At 35.8% G+C, this 17,798-nt stretch overlaps 1 protein-coding gene across 1 annotated transcript in view; it reads left to right on the top strand.

Moving 5' to 3' along the window:
- Malrd1 (MAM and LDL receptor class A domain containing 1) overlaps window positions 1-17,798 on the top strand; it is a 639,509-nt gene that overhangs the window by 426,764 nt on the left and 194,947 nt on the right. Inside the window, exon 29 of the mRNA XM_028764924.1 lies at window positions 12,080-12,208. Within this exon, the coding sequence (XP_028620757.1) occupies window positions 12,080-12,208 (129 nt within the window). The remainder of the gene's footprint in view (window positions 1-12,079; window positions 12,209-17,798) is intronic.

The following is a 17,798-nucleotide window of genomic DNA, read 5'->3' as shown; positions in this document are numbered from 1 at the left end:
TGACTCTGCCTATGATTCACTTGTCCTTATCTAAGTTGGTACTATCCGCCAAGGCTACCTATTTACAAGGTCTATGACGACTCAGGTTGGTAAATTTCCACAAAAGCTGCCTGTTTATAATAGCTTATAGCCATCTGTTTCAATGTTTTTCCATAGAGACCCAAGATTTTGTGTTAGCATGCATGTATGACAGGCCTATTGCTGATTTTAGGCCTATGGCTGAATTTAGGCCTTCAGTGTATAAGCAGGGCTGCCCCTGACATCTCCTCCCTTCTCTAAGTATAGAAGGGCTGTGGCAATTCTAATCTTGTGAAGCCAGGGGTAGAGGTCTGACCTCCAATAATTGAAGGGGACCTTGTAATGGCTCCGGTCCCCCTGTCGTTGTTCAGTGAGGCATGAGGGCCGTATCCATCCCGATGTCTTTTTCTTGGAGAGGGGATATTTTTGACAAGCAAGCCTCTTTTTTATTTCGAAAAATAATTTATTTTCTTAAGCCACTCAAACATTAGTGTTAGTTAACTTTATAAAAAGACTTTTTCGTAATTGCATAGATAAAGTGTTTGTTACATCCCTCTATGATTAGCACTGAGCTTTTATAACTCCTATCCTGATTATGGGTCACTTACTTTTTTATTGAGATTTAATAATTCATCCTTTAGCACATTTCTGTGTTGCTATTGGCCTTTTCGCGTTTGATGTACTCCAGGATGGATGGTCCTGGATGATTTATAAGTAAGTAGATTTATAAGAATATAGGAGAGCAAGCGATGAGGAGCATGCCCGTACGCAGTGATGCTTCACAAGGTCTGCTTCTTTTCCTGCCTACAGATTCCTGCTACAAGCTTCAAGTTTATGTTCTATTTCCCTCAGTGATAGACTATTAAATCTTTTTTTCTCTCTAAGTTACTGTTATTCATGATGTTTTTATCATAGCAATAACTATGACAGTTAACATAACTATCTTTATGTTTACGTTTGTATTAGTTTACTTTGACCATGATACTTCCCCCCAAAAAAGACCACCAACCAAAAAAACCAAACAAACAAACAAACAAAAAAAAAAACAAAAAACAAACCAAACAAAACTAAACAAAAAACTAACCAATCAACCAAACAACTAAGACCAAACTAAAACAAACAAAAAAATCTTCACAATCTAACCAGCTTAAACTCTAAATACAGATTTTCTCAGTCCAGCAAGCTAACACCCCGAGATCTCAGGAAATGTGTATGTGCTTGAGACGCCTTTCTATAGCTTGCTGTTGTCCTTGTTCAACCACTGTTCTCACATTACATCTCTCCTTACAAAAGTCTTGACATTTCTTCCCTCATCAGCTGGGTATGCCAGTCAGTCTGCATCAGAGTTCTAACCTAATTTCCTCAAGTTTGACTAAATTGCCTCTCTGAAATCTCCATCACCAAACAAAGTTGCATGAATTAGAGTATTCTCTTGTGATCCCATTCACCCTACAGTAGACTGTTATTGGGCATTCCTATCCTGTAGGTTTTACCCACAGACCACTGCAGTATGTCAGTACTTTGTTTCCAGCAATCTTTTGCTGGCCAACGGCCCAAAGCACATGATGGCTGATGCAGGTAATGTAGGTGTGCCAAAGCAAAGCCATGAGCACTTCTTTCTAATTTTTTTTTTGGTTGAAAATACATTCCTCTTTCATACAATACATCCCAACCAGAGTTCTCCCTCTCTTTACTCCTCCTCATTCCACACACAGCTTCTGTCTCCCTCAGATTCATTCCCTTTCCATTTTCTTTTCAGAAGAGCAGACTTCCATGAGATGACAGCAAACACGACAAAACAAGACACAATAAGACAAGGCAGAAGCCTTCATATTGAGTACTCCTTATATGAAAACTGAAAAAAGAATCACATGTTGAGGTTACTGAGATCTACAGTGTAATATTCTGAAAGATGGCACAGCAATATTTTATTTAAAATTATGATTCATTTATGTATCAGTAGCTATTGTAAATCTATTAATATACCAAAACTTTAAACAAAAATATTAAACAGATATCTGCATAAGAAAAATGTGATGTGTTTAGGGTTTTTTTCCATCCATGCCTTCAGAAATTTATTGTAGATCCTTGAATATATATTTTTGGGTATAAAGACATTACTATAATTATTTCTTTTAAGCTCTTGTGCCTAACTAAATATAAATCTATTTGAGAAGAGAGTGGTTGGAGCATCACAAAATAATTTTTGAATAAGAAAAAATATAATCCAACCACTGACTACTTGTATTGGTCTAATTTTAATTATCTTTATATTAGCTTTATTGTGATGATGATGATGGTGATTATGATGATGATGATTAAAGTCCTGTTCCCTTGATGACTGTGAACCCATTATGAAGATGAGGATGGCCCCAGGTTTACAGAATTCCATCTACTGCTGCTTTCCAGAGTGCTCAGATTAAAGTTATGTACCAACATGTCTTAATTATTCATATATTTTTACTTATTCCCCTTTCCCAATCCTCTTACTTTAAAATGAGCCATAAGTTTAATATTTCTTTTTCCCTTTTCATGTTAGAAAATATTTTTTAAAAAATTTTAAACCATGTTCAGTATATTTTGATCTGTGCCCCATCTATCTTCCCTCAAGTTTCTACTATAAGCATATCTCTTCCCCAACTTGCATCTTCTTTTTTGATATCTCCCTAAGTCCAATTAGTGCTGTCCATATGTAACTGTAAGTGGAGACATCCACTATAGCATGGACAGCCTAGCAGTGGTCACTAGTGAAAGAAAAGTATCCTCCCTCAGTATGTACTCTGTTATGGGTTGGGCCTTGAGAGTGCACACACACACACACACACGCACACGCACACATACACACACACATGCACACACACACAGACACACACATACTTGGAAGTTTTAACTGGATTGATATTGTACAGTTCTTCTGAAGATATTCATAGCTTCTGGATATTCATATGTGCAACAGCCATGCCATGTCAAGAGGACTGAACTCCTCCACTCACTACTTTTTCTTTCAGCCTCTTCTGTAATGTTCCCTGAGCCTTGGGAGAAGAGATATAGATAACCTTTCTACTCACCTAAGTACTCACTGCCACTTAGAATACTTCCCAGCCTCTATATTAAAAATTGACCACTGAAAAAAGAAACTTTTTTTTAAACATTACAAGTCTAGGCTTTAAAAATAAATGCTTAGAAGACATTTTGTCAGTATTACCATTAAAAATAATGTGTGTCAATAAATTTTCCTTGGACTTAAGACTTCCCTATACCTGAGATTTTCCATATCATATATGAATTCTCTCTAGTAAAGAATGCCTCACACCTAATCAAGAGAGCAATTGGTTATGCCCATAAGCATTCGTATCACTACAGCAGCAGTTAGTGACAAGGATGACAAGGATGTAGCATATATGATCTAGTATTAGATAAGAGCATTGGCATTTCTTTTTTCCTGTAGCCTGCATAGCATCTACAAGCACCAAGAAAGCCATCTAGCAGTGAGTAGAGTTTCTGGTTTATTCAAGATTTATTCCTCTATCTCCAACAACCAATATGTGTGTTGTCTGATTTTTCTTTTTTAACAAGGTTTCTCTGTATACCCCTGGCTGTCCTGGAACTCACTCTGTAGACCAGGCTGGCCTCAAACTCAGAGATCCACCTGCCTCTGCCTCCCAAGTGCTGGGATTAAAGGCGTGCACCACCACCGCCCGGCTAAGTGTGTTGTCTTGAGCAATAGGATTTTACCATCTACCTATAGTTGGCAGTCAAGCCCAATGGCAATAACCTTCATTGTTTTGGATACATCTAGGGCCTCTTTGACAAATAACTCATAGAATGGTAACCATAACTTCTGCCTATCATTGAGATTTCATTTAATTTTCTAATTTTCTGCAAGCAACCTTGTTTAACTGCCTTAGTTTAGGTTATAGTACTGTGAAGAAACACCATGACCAAGGCAACTCTTATAAAGGCAAGCATTTAATTGGGGATGCCTTATAGTTTCAGAGGTTAGAGCCATTATCATTGTGGCAGGAATCATGACAGCATCCAGGCAGACATGGTGCTGTATTAGGCACTATGAAGTCTACATCTTGATCTGAGGCAGCCAGGTGGACACTGGATTCCACACTAGGCAGAGTTTGAGAGTAAGAGACCTCAAAGCCTTCCCTACAGTGAAATATTTCCTCCATCAAGGCCACACATACTCCACACCTCCAAATAGCATCACTTCTCATGGGCCAAGCATTCAACCACATGAATCTATTGGGGTATGCCTGTTCAAACACCACATTCTACTCCTTGGCTCCCACAGACTTGTAGCCTTATAAGAATTGGCTTGGTCACAGTGTCTCTTCACAGCAATTTAACCCTAACTAAGACATATTGTTACCAGAGCCTGGGATATTGTGATAGGACTGAGCATGCTTGTTTGGAAGAACGTGGATTTTGGAATTTTGGATTAGAAAAGCAAGAGAATGCTTTAAATGTGGTTTAATGATGTATTCTAGTAGAAGCATGGAAGACATTGGTGCTGAAGGCAATTTGAACTGAGGGTGCCTGGCCCAAGAGGCTTCAGAGGAGAAGATTTTTAGTACATTTTGTAGAAATTGTTCTTGTGATATTTTGGTGAAGAATGTGTCTGCTTTTATCCTTATCTGAAAATTCTGCCTGAGGACAAGTTGAAGAGATTTAGATTAATTACATGGGAAAAATTGTACAAGAGCCTAGAATAGACTCTGTCTTGTTGTTCACTCTTATGAGGAGTATTTTGATGAAATGTCACAAGCTTAGAAAGGAAAAATACAAAATGTATAGTCCAAAGGTTAATGGTGTACCAGGAAGTGGAAAAGAGCTAAGTTCTGTGTTCAAGGAGATAAGTAAATATATTAAATAGAATTAAGGAAGTGATAATCTTGGTGCAAGATTCTATCAGCTAAGCTTCCATCTTGTGAAAAAAAATGTTCCCAAAGAAACATCACCACCTGTTCTAAATTTCCAATGCATTTTTGATTGTAGGAAGGATAGTCATAGTACGTTAGGCATTAATATGACATAATCATTGTTGCTTGCGACCCTGATTGAGATCCTTAGGGACAGGGGTAAAAAGGAAGAGAGTCAATGCCACCAACTCCAGCAGTCAGGAAAGTGGCCAAAGCAGACTCATTTATTGCAGGAACTGAGCAAACCTTTATACAGTCCTCTCAGTAATTCATTGCCTCTCAAATAGCCAGATGTGGTGCTGTCTCTTTCTCATTGGCTCATTCCATACAGCAATCCAGTGACAGCATGCTCTAGCCATGCTGGAAGACTCTAGGTAAGATCACGGAGGAAGTTATCAGTGGCACATGATCCAGCATTGCTGCTGGGCCTACTTGGCTAAGTTTCCCCCTACAAATTATTTTTTTTCATTTTGGCAAAAGGTGATATGATTGTGTGTCAAGTTGACAAGGGGTGGATCATGATGACTATTCTCACTTGTCAACTTGACTATATGTAGAATGAACTACAATCCAAAAATGAAGGTCCCACCTGATCTGCTTCTTGAGGCAAGAAGACAATATGCCTTTGATCCTAACATTGAGGCTAGAAGACACCAGCTCTTGATCCAGAACAAAACACACCTTTCATCCAGATCTTGAGACATAGTGGGCTTGCTTATAAAGATCCTTAATGAAAAAGAACTAAGAAGAAGCTTAGGTCCAGGCATGGTGGTACACGTGTTAAATCCCAGGACTCAGAAGGCAGAGGCATGCGGATTTCTGAAATCAAGATAAGCCTGGTCTACAGAGCAAGTTTCAGAGCAGCCCAGCTTATGCAGAAAGAGAGAAAAAACATTGAAAACAAAATGCTGGTGAAGGTGTAATAAAAGAAGGATGCCCTGTTCCAACCCCAGAATGCAGCAGAACTTGGCAGCTTCAATTGTGTACCTCTGGCTTTAGAGTCAAGAATAGAATAAGTGGGTATGGGATCTCCCTCCACTACCAAGGAGAGTCATCAAGGTCAGATACATGACAGGGTAGTCCTTCATGGAAGCCAAGAGAGGCCATTACATGAAACATTTAGATGATGCCTGGATTGCCTTGGAGACCCTCAAGAGATTAGAGATGCCAGAACTGTGGAATACCTGCAAAGGAAAACTGATAGCAAGGATTGAAAACAACCCAAGAGAAAGAACTGTGTTGCAGTCAACAATATGAAAGGAATTAGAGATCGAAAGAGCATTTTGTCATCAGATTTGGAGATCCAAAGTTTGGAGTTTGCCCATCTGGTTATCAGTCTATGTTTGGTCCATTATTTCCAAACTCTGCTCTCCTCTTTATGTTTTGGAGTGGTAACATGCCATGGTATGGTGGAAGAATATGTTCTGCTTTTTTGCTTTTGAAAGTTCAGCAATTGTATAAATTTCAGAAGCAACTTTGAAATTTAGATTTTTAAACATTGTTGAGATAGTGGTATACCATTTTACAACATTGTTAAGACTGTGATAGGGGACCATTGAAGTTGGACTAAATGCATTTTCAATTATGTTATGGCTGTAAACCTGTGGGGACTAGGGAGAAGAATGTGGTGGCTTAAATAGGTTTGTCCCCATAGACTCATGTGTTTTAGCCCATAGGGGATGGCAGTATTAGGAACAGTGGCCTTGTTGCTGTAGGTTTGGTGATGGAAGCAGGCTTTGAGAATGTGTGTGTGTGTGTGTGTGTCTGTGTGTGTGTGGGGGGGTGGTGTGTGTGTGTGTGTGTGTGTGTGTGTGCAGAATCCAGTCCCCTCTTGGCTGCCTTTGGATCAAGATGTAGACCTCTCAGCTCTTGATCCAGCATCATGTCAGTCTAGATGCTGTCATGCTCCCATGCTTCCTGACATGATAATGAACTGAACCTCTGAAAGTGTAGACCAGCCACAATTAAATATTTGCCTTTATGAGAGTTGCCTTGGTACCGTGTCTCTTCACAGCAATGCAACCGGAAGATATCACCCATGTAGAATATCCTGTTCATACTCAGTTTTTAACTCTAATATAAACAACCTTACAAACCAGTGTGGTTTCACAAAGTTTCTTCATATGGCCTTAGAATTGTCTAACTGACTTTCTATTTTTCCCTCTACAACTGTTCTGTCACCATCCCTGCTTAAACCATCAGCTCCTGGGATGCCCTTGCCCATACAGATATTCTTGCACATAACATTTATTCTACTCTCCCCTCTCATTCTATGATATACTTGATTTCAAGATCATAGGTTCTCAAGTCAGTTCTTCTCAAGCACATTTAATTTTGGTTGGCAGTTGCCCTACCCTTTCATTCTTCTGTACCCATCATCCTAGAATTGGTTGAAACTTTTGGCCTCCAGTATTTTCTTTTTCAACTTCCATTTCATCTCTATTCTGCAATCCCCCACTTCTAAAAGTATACCTCACTACAGACCGTGTATAGTTTCTTAGATCCACAAATTAATCACACAAAGCATAAGATTTTAAGCTGTGAAGAGAGGACATGCCACATTTGTATTTTGAGGCCTGGTGACTGTACCTAACCTTTTGAGAATTTTTAATCCTTTGTTTCTCTAATTTTTTCTCCTTACAAAATTCTGATACATTTCACTTCCCTAGCTGTATCATCTACATATTCCTTTTTAAATCCATTGTGCACTGCCCAAGGGAACATCCTGGATTTATTTTTGTTGCTGATTTCTCAGTGGTTAATTAGAATTCTCTTAATTGTACCACTGTGGTAGAAATGCAAACGTGGAATTAGGTGATTATCCTGATTATCTGCAACTCACAGGAATTCATCTGGCTGGATCATGCTTTCATTCTCTTAATTGCTTTAGATATAAGCAGCATGCAAAGTATTAAATGGGTTCTTTTAATCTATAGCCAGATTAATATGTAATTTCAATGATTAAAAATAGAAAATAAATAGGAGTATTAATAAATCAATAATTTTATCCCCAAATAATATCTTTTAAAATCTTGCTAATATATCTCTAGATCATCTTTATGTAAATTATTTTAAGGCTGCAAATATTTTGGGTAGTGGAATCAGAAATTGAATGTTAACTCCTATATAGTAAAAAATAAAAACATATTGAAATAAAGTTTGTGTTAGTTCATCTTTCTCTGATCACGTTTGTCTTTCCAATAATTATGGGAGTTTGTGAATGAATAAAAAGATCTTCCTCCAGAAGACTCACTGAAGACTTCCACAGAGTAATAAGGCCTTGACATTCAGACAACTTTAACTTCCATGAGGCTCTTCTACTTTGAGAAGGCTGAAAGCTTATGTCCAGGAAGACAGATTGCAATCACACTAATAACAATGTTGCTTTCTGTTGAGCACAAAAGAAAAATCAAAGATGTTCCTCGTTTATCAGATATCTCTTCTTTCTTCTTATACCTTTACATGATTTTTCTGTACAATCTTTTAAACCGTTAATTTGAAGTATGCATTAATATATGGTTTAAATTATATGAGCATAAATAAGAAATAGATATTTAAAATTCATCTATATGTAAAATGTTCAAGATAAACATCTGGTTTTATGATAGACAGGGGAAGTTTGTGTATATACTTCCTTCAAAAGTGTATAAAGAGTTTATAAAATCACATTTTTATTTTAGAACAGTATAAAATCAACCTTAAGTATATTCCTCTATGTATGTCAACTGAAGTCACATTTGTTTATGTGTCTAAGCTCTCTCTATGCACTGCTATGCAGCACAGTAGTTTCTTACTCTGATCATTTTGACACTAACTGAAGTTTCATGTCATTGAGATCACTACAGTGACAATTTCAAATGTTTTGCTATCAATTGTCCAATACATACACTGTCCTTCTTTAAACCCCACATTCTCACTGAATATAAAAGATTTAAACAGTAAACACAGAGAATAAAGAGTAATGTTATTTCTAGACATGTGGAACTACTGACCACAAAATATCCCCTTGCCTGCAATGTTGATTTTATTTGCAAGCCTTGCTCACACAGTCTTTTCTAGAACAACAGGTCAATCAGGTATAATGGGCAGTCTCCTATGAAAAAATACTTGTAGCATAGATTTTCCCCTTTTATTACTATAAATGTTGGTATTCCTTCAAATAAATGCGAGTAACTTAAATATATTAGTATGCAATATGTTGTGGAATTTGGACAAGGAAACTAAGAATAATAGAGTTTATGAAGAAATTCCTATAAAGAGTGTTTTCTTTCAGATGAGTTGCCTGGCATACACCTCCTATCCCCCTACTAGCTAAGTATCTAAAGACCATCCAAAGATAAAAAGGCATTAAATTTATATACCATAACAGTATGGGATAGGGCTATTTTATGCTCCTCTGAAAGTAATCCATAAACACCCTCAATTACATCACATAGCACAGTGTTCGAATACATTTTCAGTACTATATTACAAATTCTACTTTTATTTGTTTTGTTTGTTGTTTTAGAATTTCAGGTATCAGGAAAATATTTACATAGTTTCCCCCTCTTTCTCCTATATATCACCTTCCATGTACCCACCGCTCTCTTTCAAAACCATTCACTAGGGTTTGGAATATGTGATCAATTATTCTCCCCATTTGGCCAGCTGCAGATGAAACGACACATGTATAAGACAAGTTCTACAGCTAAGGCTCAGGGAACATCATGAAAGAAGGGATTGAAAGTTTGTAAGAGCCACTAGACCATAGTGTTTCCTGTAAGATAGTATCTTCTGTTTATTACAAGGATCTGCACTCATGAAAATTTCATAATATTGTTACCTCAGCAAGTCTTGGACAATGACAATACCAGTTGGCATGGCAACATAGATGACAGAAATCTCACAAGGCTGAAATGAAGAGCTATAGGCAGTGGATGACTGCTGAAAGAAGGAGAATCAGTTTTCTCTGAAGATGTGCCCCCAGATAGGTTACCCAATGCCAAATAGTCAGGCTTAAACATATGTACGTATGAGCAGCAAAAACATACTCTGCTAAGCTATTATTTTAGTTGAATAAACATGTTGTCTTATCTTAGTTAGAAGCCATGTACTACTACTCAGATTATTCTGATCAATAATGACCTTCCATTTCTGGTGTCATCACCTATAGAATATGTGAGAATATATTTCATTTCACATATTTGTCAACCAGCTCAATAGCTATTTTTTATCATTTGGGTGACCAAACAGATTGATTATGACTGTTTATGTGCAAGGTGCTGGATCACTAATCTCTCTTTTTTAAATTTACCACTTTCTTTTCTTAAAAGACACTTTCTTCGGATTTTGAAGTCTCCTTCATTAAATTTATTTGTGCCTGCTATACCTGCTGTTCCACAGAAACCATAGATGTCATTCAAGTCATTCAATTCATTGTACTTTAGGATACTGACTGCCAGTCTCTTCATATCTTTGCAGTTATATATTTCTGATGAAAATAAGCTTTATTTAAAGATTTAGTGTAGTTGTCATATTTTAAATAATTAAAAGAGTGTATGTTAACTGTTCAAAGTCAAAACATCATTTCCCCATGGAGTAATTATATAGATTCATATGTTGAAAAAAATAAGATAACCCAAAATGCATAGACTTCCATACTAAAGAGTGTTCATATACTGTGTTGGTTTCACAATAAATTCTCACTAGAGTTAATTACAGTACTGTAACAAGTTTTTTATACTTAAATTGTTGACTATAGTCTTAGATTACCTCTCCTTCCTTCTTTAAATTTGCACCATCTTATTTCATTAATAGGTGGGGAAATTGTACAAGGTTTAGCTAAAAATGTTTTACAAATTTAGTAGCATAAAAAATGACTCAAAGGTAGTAGAAATGCACTAAGGTGGAATCTAAAAAAGTTTTATCTTTTCATTCATAAAAATGCAACTTAAATTATCTAAATTACCAGCCTATAGTATTTTATACAATAAAGACATTTGTTTATAAGCTTAATTATGATGTTGAAGATTATTTTAAAATTGTTTTATAATTTTAAAATACTGTAAAGCTATGATATAGTATTTATCTGTATATCTATTACAATGGAAATTTAAAAAAATGAGTACTTTGAAGATTCTATGAATATCTACTAACTCCTCCTTAGTGGAACCAGTATGACTTCAGTTATCATAACCTGCACTTATTAATTACCAAATAAATATTAAATGAACTACTATTCCAGTAGGATATAATAGAAATTTCTGTTCCACCAGAGTGCAGAATATAGCGACAGAGCTATGGGTACTGCTTAGTAAAGTGGAAATAACCCAGATCAAAGAGCTCTTAAAGGAGATGAGATCTATAATGTCAGACCTAGCAGAAGGATTACCAATGCAAGGGCACAAGAAAACAAGTTCTTTCTTTGAGTCTGTGGTTGAACAGCACACTATTTAGCAGCCACAAAGGAAAAGTCTGCAGTTGGAAAGGAGATAGCTGTTAAAAGGATGGGAACAAAGTATATACCATAAACTTTGAAACATTTAGGCAGAACACATAATTTAACTGCAGAACTTAGGGAAAAGGTTCTATAAAATTAGTCTGATCCAACAACTACAAAGGATGTTTGACCCATGAACTAGAGTTTTAATCTATTTATACGAAAATGATCAGCCTTTAAAAGGCTGAACGATACAACCTGCCCCTTTACTCTGAATTATTGGCTTTTGATAGATTCGCTGAGAAAAGAAGTCACTGTTAGTTCTGTATTCACTTCTGAGCTAATCAGGTGTTTATGGATATTTACAAACCCATTATCATGCAGACTTCCCCTGTTAATGGCAGTAGGTCACAAACCAGTGTAGAAGAATTGGTATAGGTGGGGCTAGTAGGAAGATGTGTGGTGCCAGTGGTCGGTATACATTGATTACATGTGCAGAACTTCTTTAAAACAAATTAATTTAATGAAAATGTAGGAGATGAGTGATGTGATGAATAACTGGAGGTGGAATGAAAGACAGGTGGCTGTCCAGAAGTCTACCTTGGGCAGTTGTTAAAAATTACTAACTTTAAAATTAGAAATGTATGCAACAGCTGTCTTAAAGTGTACTAGCATTATTAAATCAATGCTGGTTTTGTTTCTTTTTCCATAGTTGGAGAAACCACTGATATTTGTTCAGAAGTCAATGATTTTTTGTGCCAGGACAAGAAGTGCATTGCATCCTACCTTGTTTGTGACTACAAGCCAGACTGCTCCGACAGGTCTGATGAAACTCATTGTGGTGAGTATATCTACCTGCCACTATGTGGCCTTATAAGCTCATGCCTTCTCTAATGGCATGGATGGATCAGAAGAAATGTTCTTTTAGGGGTTGGAGAGGTGGCTCAGAACATAAATCACTTCTCATGTAAGTGTGAGGACCTGAAGTTGCTTCCTCAGAATGCACATACATTTGACCATTATAGAACATGTCTGTATTCCTTGTGTGCCTAAGGGAAGATAGGAGGCAAAGATGGAAGAGTCTCCAGAAATAGGCAGGCTAGATAGATGAAATGCATAGGAGAAAAGAACAAGGGACCCTGATTTGAACATGCAAAATGAAAACCATGGACACCCACTACTGCCCTCTGACCTCCATACAAGTGCTGTGGAACATGCAGAATCACATCCACACATACACATAAATATATGCCCTATTATAAATATGCAACATAGATTACTACTACTTGTTACTTCCATTCATGAATTTAAATTTAGACTGTCAAATATTTGTCCAACTTTTCTGCCAAAATATCCAAAAAGTAGCCCTCTCCTCCTTTTTACTTTTATAAAGAAAACTCCATGAAATAATATTAAAGATGTCACCATTATATGTGCTTGTAGAACTACATCAGAGAGGTCAGAAGTACAAAACAATAAACTAGCTGTCTATACTATACATTATCTTTATCAACTAACTCTATTTCGTTTACCAACCCTCCTTCAAAGGTGGTTGAATTATAGATAAAATAGAAAAAAAACCTAAAAGTGAAAAGTAAGCATATTTTTTGTTAATTCTGTCACATTAGATTGTGAGACTATGAGGTTCATTTCATTTTCTAAATTCAATTCTTTGAAGTGTGAAAAATAAAACAAGTTTATAATTTTAAAGTACAAGAAATGTTATGTGCATCTTGTTACTAAACCAATTCCCATCACCTTCTCTGTGGAAGAAGTACTTGAAAATAGCGCAGATAGACACTGCATCATCACGTTTTTACCTTCTGGAATTCTAGATTATCAGGCTTGCATTTCTATGTCTGCCTCCAAGGAGAATCTTGCTTGGTATCACACTGATTAGGATTGAAATCAGGGCCTTGTGAATGATATGCAGAAAAATCTACCATTGAGATCGAGTCCAGCACAACCACACAAAGTCTTGAAATCATACAGGATGTTTATTGCAATTATAGTTTGTTACAAATAAACTACCCCAAAAGCTAGTGTTCTACACAACATCATATTTGGTCACTTTGTGAGTTGGCAATTTAACTTGGCTGTTTGACCCTGAATAACTGTTGTGACTTTGAGGAACTGGATAATCAATTCTGTGGCAGTTTTTCCTCTCTGAACTTGAATAACTAGTTCTCTGCTTTCCATGTCTTACTTAAGATGGAATTTCGTCTTCAATAGGTAACTTGCACTCATGTACCATGACCACCTTATAGGACAGAAAGGTCATCTTATTGACTTCTATCAAAGTTGATCCTCCTAGTATCCTTCTTTCCAGAGCCACAGAAAATCTAACCAAAGTTCATTTAGTTTAACTATAGGTGTCTCAAAAGTCACCTGCAGCCCATTCTGATTACCAAGCAAATTAGGACTAGTCTAGATTTAAATAGATAAAAGAATTATACATGTGAATATGACCTATACCACAATGAAATGAGAACTAATTGTGATCACCTTGTCACAGAAATAGATGTCTTTCTCTTTTTTGGAGATTGTTCTTAAAGAAAGAACAGCAACAAAATAAAATATACTAAGCTAAACCAAAAAACATACGTTCTCTGTCATTGTGTGTGTGTGTGTGTGTGTGTGTGTGTGTGTGTGTGTATGTATGGGTAATGTCTGGCTGTGACTCTCTCTATTTGTGTCCATCTGCAACAGGAGGGAGTGATGATGGTAGAATAAAGTACCCACCTATGAGCATAGCAAAGTATCATTAGGAGTCATATTGTTACTTTCTCTTTCTTTCTTTCTTTTTTTTTTAGACCAGTAGTGTTTGGTTTGCTTGATTCTTCATAACTTTCATTCTTGAGACCTAAGATGACAATGATTCTGTCACAACACTCACTTTTTCCCTCTATAATGTTATGTGTTTACTACTTCTTTCTTTGGGGTAGAGCATTTAGATAGGGTTTCTCTGTGAAATCCTGATGGTCCTGGAACTCATTCTGTAGACCAGGCTGGCCTGGAACTCACAAAAATTCACCTGCTTCTGCCTCTGTAGTATTGGGATTAAAAGTGTATGCCACCATCCACCACCAGGCAGCTGTGTTCATTATCTCTTAATACTTTTGTAAAATAAGCATAACAGAAATATTTTTCATTTAAATCATTTTAAATGTAGAGTATACTAAAATTAATCATAGTATTGTTTGACCATCACCAATGTCCATCTCTACAATGCTTAGAAACTTACAAATTAACCATTAAACAACAGCTCTCTAAAATCATAGGGCATGACAACCAGTGTTCTGTAAATCTCTAAATTGGTATGTTCTATGGGTCTTAAGAAATTCATATAAAGTATGTCTTGATACTGCTGGCCTATTTCACTTAACATAATGTTTTCAATATTAATGATATCAAATAGAAAACTGAATTATTGATGCTACAGTATTATAACTTTGATATCACATAAATTATACTGAACAAGAATGTCTCTTATTTAAATTACTAAATTTTCTAACACTATTTCTATGTACTCCTAAATGAATCAAAACATGACACTAATTGTAAGAAATTAATTCTAATAAGGTTATAAGAGAATGCTCTAAAACATTTGTGAATTCACAATTTCCCCTAAAAGATGTAGAAGTAGATGCAGATGTAGATATAAATATATAGAAAGTTGGGTTAATTTATGTAAAATCTAAAGGAAGAATAGTTTGGACATGATGCCTTTGACATATCTAATTGAATAGAAAGAAATGCCACTTAGATTTCAAATAAAAATTTCTCATTATATTGTTCTAATTTTATTTCTGGTGCAATTACATAATATTCATGAAAATGTAGGGGAGGAAATTTATTTTAGCTAATAAATCCAGGTTACCTTTCCATCACTGTGGGGAATGCAAGGCTGCAAGAACTGGTCACATCACGTCCATAGAGTGGAACAAAAGGGTGAATGAATTCATGCTGAGTGCTGTGCTAGTTACTCTATCTTACACAATTTAGGCTGCCCTGCCTAGAGAATGGTCCGGCCCACACTGGGCTAGATCTTCTGAACTTATTTTATCAAAGTAATTTAGCTTAATTTAAATTAACATTACAAATTATGTTAATTAGGACAATCTTCCACAGATGTTCCCATCAGCCAACCCAGTGTAGACAGCCTTTCATGTGAGATTTTCCCAGGTAGTTCGAGATTTTATCAAGTAGAAAATCTAATATAAACACCATCAATATTAAATTGCCTTTCTTAATTTAAGATATTCATTGAAAATATTTATGTAAATATCAAATTCTATGAGTTTCTATACATAGTATGTGCTAGAAACAAAAAATTGAATATCTAAATATTTCTATTATGAAAAACTTAGGTAGAAAGAATATTATATTGAACTTCAATGTTCTTTGATATTTTTGTGATTCATGTTTTCATAATTAATTTTTCTACTTTAATTTTAAATCATAACAAATACTGCCAATGAGTTTACTACCGTTTACTTGTAAATTACAAATGGAGACTGTCTATGGTGTGTGTGTGTGTGTGTGTGTGTGTGTATAAATATAAATTTACAAACCTAAAAAATAATGTGATATTTTGATTATACAAATATAGATGATGAATATTTTCTCTTTGCTTTACTTTCATATTGACTTATATCATTTTGCGTTTCTCATAGTTGAGGTATTGAAGGTATACAAATTTGACCCTGGCTATAGAAACGAAAGCCAACTACATACTCATATGATAAATGTTATTCCAACTTTGATGAGCTACTGAAAGGAGTATTTAAAATTATGCAGAAAGGAATGTGATGTCAATAACACAGGCAATTTTCCTCAAAGACCTTGAAAATGGTTCTTTACATCCTTAAAGAGTAGCCACAGGCAAATAGGTTATGGTATACTAGCTTTTCAAGTTGGATTCACTGGTATTTATATTAATGGCCTTGTAAATAAATGTATTGCAAGTGTTAAATGTGGATTCTTTCAATTAAATTCATGACTTATTATGGATAACAGAATAAATGACATTTTGAGAAATACATGGAATGAACTGACCTTTGGAAATATTAAAATATAGCCTTTAATTTTACTAAGACTCTCATTTATTGAAGCTAAATTAAATTATATTAAAACTGAGAGCTACCATTATTTATATTCTCAGTGATTCATTTTTCTCATCTTTGTAGTAAATAAGTCACTCATTGTTTAGTGTTCTATAAGAACTAACTCCATATATTAAATAAAATTATTCATTTAATATATTGAATTGAATCATAAGTTGGTTTATTATTCTGGGAGTGGTCATATGGGAATTTTCTGTTTCATTATGTTTGCCCTTATTTGAAAATTTCCCTTTATTTATTGATAATAGATGTTTTTGCATAATATACCCTGATTATAGTTTCTGTTTCTCTTACTCTTAGTTCCTCCTCACCATCCTTCCCAACCAAATCCACGCCTTTTCTGTTTTTACTAGAAAATAAACAGCTTTCAAATGAATAATAATAAAAGTAAAATAAAAAGATAAAAATTAATACATCAGAATTGAGCAAAATAAACAGACAATGAAAAAAGAGTCCAAGAGAAGGCACACCTACACACAAAACAACCCACACTAATTTCACAGATTCAGGAATCCCATAAAACCTCTAAAGTGGAATCCATTGCAAAAGACTTGCTCTAAACCAGTGCATGCCCTGTGCATACTGTCCCAGTCTCTGTGAGTTCATATGAACTTTGATCATGATTATTTAGAGTGCCTTGACTTCTTGATGTCTTCCATACCCTCCAGCTCTTAAAATAGTTCTGCCTCCTCTTTTGTGGGGTTCCCTGGATGCTGAAGAGAAGGATTTGATGAACATATCTGGTTTAGGAGCAGAGTATTCTGACCTGGTCCTTAGACAATTCTTACATTCTTGATCACCCAAGTAGTATCAGGTATGGGTTCTATCTAATGGAGTGAGCTTCTAGTTAAATCAGATAGTGGTTGATTATTTCCAAAAGCTGTGTGCCTGGTTATTTACACAAATAACCAAGTTGTGTGTGATCATTGCAGTGGCATACAGACAGGACATCATTCTCAATTACAATGTTTGTAGCTGGGTTGGTGTTTACATTTCCCCTTTGGTAGTGTACAGAGTACCATACTGTACCAAAGACACGACAATATAGTGGTGTAGGATCTATATAGGCACTAGCATAACTCCTCCACATTCAGGAACTTGTACAGATGTCATCTTCGGCAATGGGACTGTTATGTTAGTTTGTGGAAAGTAACCTATGGTCTTGGCAACAGCGCAGATTATTTTTGGATTTCCATGGGACCTTTTTGGCCAACAACTCAATTAGATATACACAGTCCCAGTACTGAAAGTTTTGTTTAGTGAAAAGAGGAGGTTGGTTGGGGTTCTGTGCCCTACCCCACCATA

The sequence above is a fragment of the Grammomys surdaster genome, unplaced genomic scaffold (genome assembly GCF_004785775.1).
Source record: "Grammomys surdaster isolate TR1022 unplaced genomic scaffold, NIH_TR_1.0 146, whole genome shotgun sequence".
Classification (NCBI taxonomy): Eukaryota; Metazoa; Chordata; class Mammalia; order Rodentia; family Muridae; genus Grammomys; species Grammomys surdaster.
This window is presented reverse-complemented; position numbering and strand designations above follow the sequence as displayed.